We start from the raw sequence: 8,679 nt of genomic DNA on the forward strand, positions 1-8,679 counted from the left end.
ATTTTTATTTATTTATTTATTTATTTTTGAGACGGAGTCTCGCTCTATCGCCCAGGCTGGAGTGCAGTGGCCGGATCTCAGCTCACTGCAAGCTCCGCCTCCCGGGTTTACGCCATTCTCCTGCCTCAGCCTCCCGAGTAGCTGAGACTACAGGCGCCCGCCACCTCGCCCGGCTAGTTTTTTGTATTTTTTAGTAGAGACGGGGTTTCACCATGTTAGCCAGGATGGTCTCGATCTCCTGACCTCGTGATCCACCCGTCTTGGCCTCCCAAAGTGCTGGGATTACAGGCTTGAGCCACTGTGCCCGGCCAGATTTTTATTTTTCAATCCCAATTGGCAGGTGCCATTTCAGCTGGCCAAGTCTGTCTGCTGTGACAAGCAGAGCTGGACCTGCTGGGAATTGTCAGGCAGCCTAGCTGGCCACCCTACCACGTCTATTCCAAGAACTGGGGAATTCTGGCTGGACTCAGTCCAGAGTCCCTCCTTATCACCTTTTCACTTCCAGTTGTCCTGAAGCTGGTTACCAGGTCTCCTTGGCCACCTCAAGGCCTAATCATCCTGGCCCTGCCAGACCCCAAGCCTCCAGTCACTTAAGGCCCAGTGCATGTCCTCTCTTGCTTCCAGGTCCGAACTCGAAATAACAACAGTGTCTCCAGCCGGGAGAGGCATAGGCCTTCCCCACGTTCCACCCGAGGCCGGCAGGGCCGCAACCATGTGGACGAGTCTCCCGTGGAGTTCCCGGCTACCAGGGTTGGTTCCCCAGATGCCCAGACCCCTGCCCCCAGTCTCTAACTGGGAGATATGCCTCACTCACTGCACGACTGTCTGTGGCTGGTGGCTAATCTGTGTCCTTTTTTTGCACTGCTTTTCAGGTTCTTGCTTTTTTTCTTTTCTCTCCTGGGTAAGCTTCCCGTAAGCCTGTTGGCTTCTCTCCTGGTCTGATCTCAGATGCACTGACCTCACTCACTGCACTACTGTCTGTGACTGGTGGATAATCTGTGTCCTTTTTTCACACTACTTTTCAGGTTCTTGCTTTTTCTTTTCTTTTCCTGGGTAAGCTTCCCGTAAGCCTGTTGGCTTCTCTCCTGGTCTGATCTCAGATGACACTCTGTTGGGAATGGAAGTTTTCCCTGTTGACTTGGTTCTTTCTCTAACTTGGAAACAAGGTGGAAACCACTGACTTTCAGAACTGTCTTCTCCCTAATGTCTTCACCTGTCTTGAGGCAACCCTAGCGGGTATGGCAACACTTCACTCTCGTTGTAAGAATAGTCACATGCACAGTAAACGCTTAAGCCAGTGACCTGCTCCGAGCTTGGCTCTAAGAGTCCCTCGTCATTACCCATCATTTGTGCCTTCGTCATCTTTCTGTCTCTGTCGCTGGGACAGTTACAATGACCTTCTCCCGCCTCTGAAGGGATACATGTTCCTGGAAAAGTTTCTTCAGCGGTCTCTGTTCTCTTTAACTTCAGTCTTTCCTCTTTCTTTTTGCCTAGGAGGCATATGGGGGTGCCGTTGGTCCCCAACATCCTTTGCTGTGGCCCAAACTATGTGTCTTTCTGTCCACAGTCCCTGAGGCGGCGGGCAACGGCATCGGCAGGAACGCCATGGCCGTCCCCTCCCAGCTCTTACCTTACCATCGACCTCACAGATGACACAGAGGACACACGTGTGACGCCCCAGAGCAGCAGTACCCCCTATGCCCGCCTAGCCCAGGATAGCCAGCAGGAGGGCATGGAGTCCCCGCAGGTGGAGGCAGACAGTGGAGATGGAGACAGTTCAGAGTATCAGGTATGGCCGAGAGGGACTCCTGCCCAGGGTGACTGAACACGGGGAAAAACCAGTTACCTGCTACTGTTGGTAACATAGAGTGACAATAGTTGTTAGAATTTTTGTAATTGTAATAATTGACATGTTTGAATTCTGAATATCTTCCATATGCACCACGGTCCTTTCTTTACCTTAATCCTCTCCCAAACATAAGTCAAATGCCAGTATTTACCATGTGAATACTGTGATTTTTCTCAACATGACATTTGTATAAGGACTGCAACTGCATGAGTAATACATATTGTGATTCTGTTCATCAGATTGTACGTACTGTATATATTGTACATATTATACCTTTTTCTTCTATTAAGAACTAGAGTTGCCTGAGGTTCATGTCTGTATAATAAATCCAGTGGTCTGGATCATAGCTTAATTAACCAATTGAGGTTGTTTATGCTTTTATTCAAGCATTGCTACATGAAGACTACTTACACATGTATGTATTTATGTGTTAGGATCCCTTTTTTCTATGTCCATTCCTACATTTTACTTTGTATAGAAGGGATCTCACTATGGGGCCCAGGCTACTCTCAAACTCCTGGCCTCAAGCAATCCTCCTATCTCAGCCTCCTTAGTAGCTAGGACTACAGGCATGCACCACCAAGCCCAGTTACTTTATAAATTCTTTTGTGGAAATGGAGTCTTGCTATGTTGCCTGGGCTAGTCTCTAACTCCTGGCCTCAAGCAATCCTCCCGCCTTGGTCTCCCAAAGTACTGAGAATTACAGGCATGAGCCACAGTGTCTGGCTACATCTTGTATTTTATGGCAAGCTTTTTGTTGCCCTCAGGGACAGTGGAGTGGACAGGATGGCCTCTCTTCACTGGGATTTCTTCATGTGGTTTTTATTCTAGGATGGGAAGGAGTTTGGAATAGGGGACCTCGTGTGGGGAAAGATCAAGGGCTTCTCCTGGTGGCCTGCCATGGTGGTGTCTTGGAAGGCCACCTCCAAGCGACAGGCTATGTCTGGCATGCGGTGGGTCCAGTGGTTTGGCGATGGCAAGTTTTCCGAGGTGAGTCCGGGGAAGGGCAAGGGGCTCTGCAGGCCGGAGGCTGTGCCTTCCTTCCTTCCTTTGAAGACAAAGGCCTGGGATTGCCTTCTGCTGATGCGCGAGCCTATGTCTTCACACTGTCTGGGAGGAAGGACAAAGCTTCCTGTGTTAACCAGCTACAGCAGATTTTTAGTGTCTTATGGGTCCACTCATACAGGAGACAAAAGTGCTAGAAAGTTCTGGATCCATGGGCAGTTGATTTTATGTTATTTCTTAGGTTTATCTTTTGGGGGCAGAACCACCAGTGCAGACTCTGAGGGGCCAGGAGTGGCCATGTGAGCAGGTACCCAAAAGTGTTCAGTGGAGAAGCCTGGAAGAGACCAGAAGCATGGCCATGGCCTCTTGTCATTTAGCCATGGGGAGAGAAAGGCATCCTTAGGTGGCCTGCAGTTGGGTTTAGGGTCATCTGGTATCAGTTATGAAAAGAGTTTTTAGTAGAATTGGTTATTTCAGAGTCTCTTCATGATTGACATTATCCATTTAAAGTCTTTCTTGGTAATGAAATTTATCTGGGGAAGAGCTCTGTTGGGCATAACTAGGCTGTTTTGATTTTTACACTCTTTCAACAAAGATTTTTTTTTTTGGGATGGAGTCTTGCTCTGTTGCCCAGGCTGGAGTGCAGTGGTGTGATCTTGGCTCATTGCAACCTCCACCTCCCAGGTTCAAACGATTCTCCTGCCTCAGCCTCCTGAGTAGCTGGGGTTACAGGCGCCCGCCACCACGCCCTGCTAATATTTACATTTTTAGTAGAGACTGGGTTTCACCATGTTGGCTGGGCTGGTCTCCAACTTCTGACCTGAGATGATCCATCTGCCTCGGCCTCCTGTGGTGGGATTACAGGTGGAAGCCACCACGCCTGGCCTCAACAAAGATTTTAATCAGACAGAACTTTCCTGTGATGGTCTCTTAGAAGTAAATATTAGTCCCACCCTCAGAGCCCTGAGAGAGGCTAAGTTAGGTGCCTGAGGTCACTGGGCAAGTTGGAGTTGCAGCACCAGCAAGCCAGGCAGGATTGAAGGAAGGACTGCACCTTAATCCTCTCCCAGACATAAGTCAAATGCCAGTATTTACCATGTGAATACAGTGATTTTTCTCAACATGACATTTATATAAGGACTGCAACGGCATACGTAATACATACTGTGATTCTGTTCATCAGAGTGCACAGACAGCCTCAAGCAGAGATTCTGTTTTTCCCACAAATTGAGCTACCAGGGGCCATTTGCCATGAGCGAATTCAAGTTTCCCAAGGGTTACCATAATATGTTGGGTCTGGAGTCTCCCTTGTAGAAGAGACTCTGCATGCAGTTGGCTGCTGTGACCAGCAGAGGGAGCAGAAGGACAAGTCCTGGGACCATTGCTGGCAGTGAGGCAGCTACTTCCAGGGATGGGAGAGCAGTAACTTCTGTCAAGTGAAGGAAGATGGATTGTTTGCAATTGCTTTGCCCCATTGAGACATAAAACGCACTTTGCAAGACAGAGACTGAGGCTAATACAATGCAGTGTGGGGCTGTCAGCATTAGGGGATGAGATGACAATATGGGACCTGGCTCTGGCCTGGGCGAGTGCCTGCTCAGCATGTGTGCGCTGTTTGGGTTGCATTGGAGCCATTGGGCGCTGGAACCAGCACTTGTGTTGGAGCGGTTTTTTTTACCCCTATCAGAGCCCCCCGGTATTTTCTCCCCAGTGGTGGTCACACCCCCACATAAAATGGAGGTTTGCATGAGTGTGAGCCCTCTCTATGGAGAATAGAACCTTCCCTGTGTCTTTCAGTTCTTTTTTTTTTTTTTTTTTAGGAGATGAGGTCCTCACTGTCACTCAGGCTGCAGTGCAGTGGCACTGTCATGGCTCATTGCAGTCTCAGTCACCTGGGCTCAAGCAATCCTTCCTTAGAGCAGCTGAGACTGCAGGTGCACACTACTGTGTTTGGTTCTTAAAATTTTTTGTACAGATGGGGTCTTGCTCTGTTGTCCAGGCTATTTGAACTCCTGGGCTCAAGCGATCCTTCCAACTCCCACTCCCAGAGTGCTGGGAATATAGGCCTGAGCCACTACGTCTGGCCTTTCAGTTCTGATTAGCATCCCTGAATAGCCATTTTCTCTCTCACTGGCAACTCAGTCATTTCATGCTTGGTCTGAGGACTTGGTACATCAGGAGACTTGTGGAATATGGATTAAATCACAAGAACGAAAGTAAAATAATCACAATAAGTGAAAGGTGCTGACTGTGTCAAGCACTGTTTTCTAAACACATTCATTAGGTGAACTCATTTTAATAAAAGGGTAAAGAGTAAACAATTACCATGCTTAGGAAAGAAGGAATATGCACAAACCCCCGATGCTGGAGCATCCACAGAGAATATTAGGACTCAGCCTCAGGGTTCCACACCAGGGACACTGGCTTGTAAAATGTATACAAACACAGGGTTCACCTAATTGCCTTCATTCAGAGTATCCTCCTTTTCCACAGTGGGAGTGTCATAACTAACAAGGTTCTGGGTATCTGTGTGTTGAGACTCTGTCATTTCTATTTTTCTGCTATTTCCTTTCCTTCCTTTTAAATAGATATCTGTGGATTTGATCCCCAGGAATGGGCTCTTGGTTAAAGTGTATGAAAATCTTCTGCATCTGATGGACAACATTGTGATAGACATGGCACCTGGGACACACCTGTAGGTGGATGTTGATGATGTCTTTCTCTTTTAGGTCTCTGCAGACAAACTGGTGGCACTGGGGCTGTTCAGCCAGCACTTTAATTTGGCCACCTTCAATAAGCTCGTCTCCTATCGAAAAGCCATGTACCATGCTCTGGAGGTAACATGGGATGAGGGAATGAGGGTGAGGCCCTGAGAGCAGGGATGAAGGAAGAGACCCACGGAAACCTAGCTCAGTGTTGCCAAGGGTGGTTTGGAGGGGACAGGTTGGCCAGGGAGGAGGTAAATGCCAACATAACATGATGGTCACCGGATTGGGCCATCCAACAAAGGGATCTGAGACATCCCAGCTGCCATTTGTTGGGACCACTAACTGAATCAGAAGGAAAGAGCATGGGCAGTTAGGGGTGCAATATTCATATCAGTGAATGTGCTTTTCCAGAGACCTCAGAGCCTCTTTTTTTTTTTTTTTTTTTTTTTTGAGGCGGAGTCTTGCTCTGTGGCCCAGGCTGGAGTGCAGTGGCCGGATCTCAGCTCACTGCAAGCTCCACCTCCTGGGTTTACGCCATTCTCCTGCCTCAGCCTCCTGAGTAGCTGGGACTACAGGCGCCCGCCACCTCCCCGGCTAGTTTTTTGTATCTTTTAGTAGAGACGGGGTTTCACAGGGTTAGCCAGGATGGTCTCGATCTCCTGACCTCGTGATCCGCCCGTCTCGGCCTCCCAAAGTGCTGGGATTACAGGCTTGAGCCACCGCGCCCGGCCCAGAGCCTCCTTATGAGGGTTGGAGTTCACGGCAAGACGGCAATGGAGGCCGGCTGCCTTCTATCTGTGGGCCATCTTATCCCCTAGGAACCATTACACCCTGCTTCTCCCTTCACCTTGATTTTTTTTTTCCCACCTTTGTTCAGCATTTAAGAGCCACCCTCTTCTCATTGCCAAAGGCTTCATTAGACACTGAAATCCTCATGGTCCTTCATATTGGATACAAGTTAACATCCCCATCTTTAGGGAGATAAAACAAGAAATCTAGTGCCTTCTTATATTAGATACAGAGGAGATGAGGTAGTGCTGACTGGGGCTTCTGTATCTTGGTGGTAGAGTTAATTCTGATCTATCTGCCTTTTGAGAGGGAGGTGACCACTCACATTCTCTAGGGGGAAGAGATCCTATTTGGTGCCTGCATGAAAAGATTTAACCACAACCCCCCTTCCAAGGCCTCTCCCTGCACAGGCCCCTCCTTCCTCTGACACATACCGCAGCCCAGGACAGCTGTCTGGCTATGAAAGGGCCTAGTGTGACGGGGAATGTAGGCCCTGGCTGGGGGAATCCCTGGGTGTGGCCTGGCGAGCACCCCCTCCCCACCCGCCATTCATCACAGACTCTGCCTTTGCAGAAAGCTAGGGTGCGAGCTGGCAAGACCTTCCCCAGCAGCCCTGGAGACTCATTGGAGGACCAGCTGAAGCCCATGTTGGAGTGGGCCCACGGGGGCTTCAAGCCCACTGGGATCGAGGGCCTCAAACCCAACAACACGCAACCAGGTGGGAATGAGTCCCCATGGCAGCACCTGCTGCCTCTGCTGGTGGGACCACTTCTTGGGAGAGTCAGCCACCCCTGCTGCCCCACACCCACCCAGCTTTCTAGCAGCTGGGCTCAACTCTGAATGTTGGAAAAATTGCAGGCATACGAAGGCTGTGCCAGCCCTGTCTGGCTTCCCTGGCCACTTTCTTGCTGATGGTCATGTGCATATAATTTGTATTGAATCTAACATCTGTCTTGAAGTCAGGATGCAGTGTTGACTAGCACCTTTTTTATTAAAGGAAAAAAACAGTTAAGCTATGCTCATTCGAGAAAATTGGAAAGTGTTAAAGAAGAACCATATGCCACCTGCTAACATTTTGACCAGTACCATATTTCTCCCATTATAAGATAACTCTGGTTTCTAGAAATCCAGGACTTGTCTTACAATCTATGCATTTAAAGGCCAGGCATAGTGGCTCACGCCTGTAATCCCAGCACTTTGGGAGGCTGAGGCGGGCAGATCGCTTGAGGCGAGTAGATCGAGCCCAGCCAGGACAACATGGTGAAAAATAGAAAAATTAGCCTGGTGTGCTTGGCATGTGCCTGTGGTCCCAGCTACCCGGGAGGCTGAGGTGGGAGAATTGTCTTGAGTCCAGGAGGCCGAGGTTGCAGTGCACCGAGATCGCACCACTGCATTCAAGCCTGGGCGACAGAGCAAGACCTTGTCTCAAAAAAGGAAACAGTCCATACATTTAATGTAATGTTTTTTCTGTTTTGTTTTGTTTCCGCCTCAAAAGTGGTTAATAAGTCGAAGGTGCGTCGTGCAGGCAGTAGGAAATTAGAATCAAGGAAATACGGTATTTCCTTCCCGTCTTTTGACTGTTCCCTGTTTTCTATGCACTTTCTTCTGATTTCTTTGCATATAAAATGGTCACTGGAAAAGAATCAAATTTCTTGAAGAGTCTATCTGAACTCCCCACTCTCCCTTCACATCCCACCCTCACAAATACCCTCCGGGTTAATATTGGGTTGCACATCCTTCCAGATTTTTCTGAACACTAGTTGGATTCCTGCTTTCCCCTTTATTAATATTAATACTGTAAGCACTGTCTGTCATTTTGTCACGAAAGGGTCCTTATGATTTTTAATGGCTGTACAATTTTCTTTCCTAGGGTCAGAGTCAAATTTAACCACGTTCATTAAGATTTTCTGTATAGATGGAATAGAAATACAAATGGGTTTTACAAAATCCCATTATAGAATGGGAGCCATATTATGTAATTAAAATTTTTTCTAGTAGCCTCACAAAAATTAAGAAGTGCTGGGCTTGGTGGCTCATGCCTGTAATCCCAGCACTTTGGGATACAAATAACCATCTCTTGGATTTCCCAGCATTTTGGGACACTGAGGTGGGCAGATTGCTTGAGCTCAGGAGTTCTAAGACCAGCTTGGGCAACATGGTGAAACCCTGTTTCTACAAGGAATACAAAATTAGCTGTGTGAGATGGTGTGTGCCTGTGGAGGTTGAGGTGGGAAGATTACTTGAGCCCAGGAGGTCGAGGCTGCAGTTTGCTAAGATCATGCCACTGCATTCCAGCCTGGGTGACACACTGAGAACCTGTCTCAAAAA

At 48.3% G+C, this 8,679-nt stretch overlaps 1 protein-coding gene across 3 annotated transcripts in view; it reads left to right on the forward strand.

Moving 5' to 3' along the window:
- Window positions 1–8,679, forward strand: part of DNMT3B (DNA methyltransferase 3 beta) — a 52,887-nt gene that overhangs the window by 31,529 nt on the left and 12,679 nt on the right. Inside the window, exons 5-10 of one of the 3 annotated variants that reach the window (XM_017884129.1) lie at window positions 625–750; window positions 1,568–1,789; window positions 2,681–2,839; window positions 5,584–5,691; window positions 6,925–7,069; window positions 7,847–7,906. In XM_017884129.1, the coding sequence (XP_017739618.1) occupies window positions 625–750; window positions 1,568–1,789; window positions 2,681–2,839; window positions 5,584–5,691; window positions 6,925–7,069; window positions 7,847–7,906 (820 nt within the window). The remainder of the gene's footprint in view (window positions 1–624; window positions 751–1,567; window positions 1,790–2,680; window positions 2,840–5,583; window positions 5,692–6,924; window positions 7,070–7,846; window positions 7,907–8,679) is intronic. The other 2 variants (XM_017884127.1, XM_017884128.1) reach the window with 2 other exon arrangements.

This window comes from Rhinopithecus bieti, unplaced genomic scaffold (assembly GCF_001698545.2).
Source record: "Rhinopithecus bieti isolate Rb0 unplaced genomic scaffold, ASM169854v2 scaffold_14455, whole genome shotgun sequence".
Taxonomy (NCBI): Eukaryota; Metazoa; Chordata; class Mammalia; order Primates; family Cercopithecidae; genus Rhinopithecus; species Rhinopithecus bieti.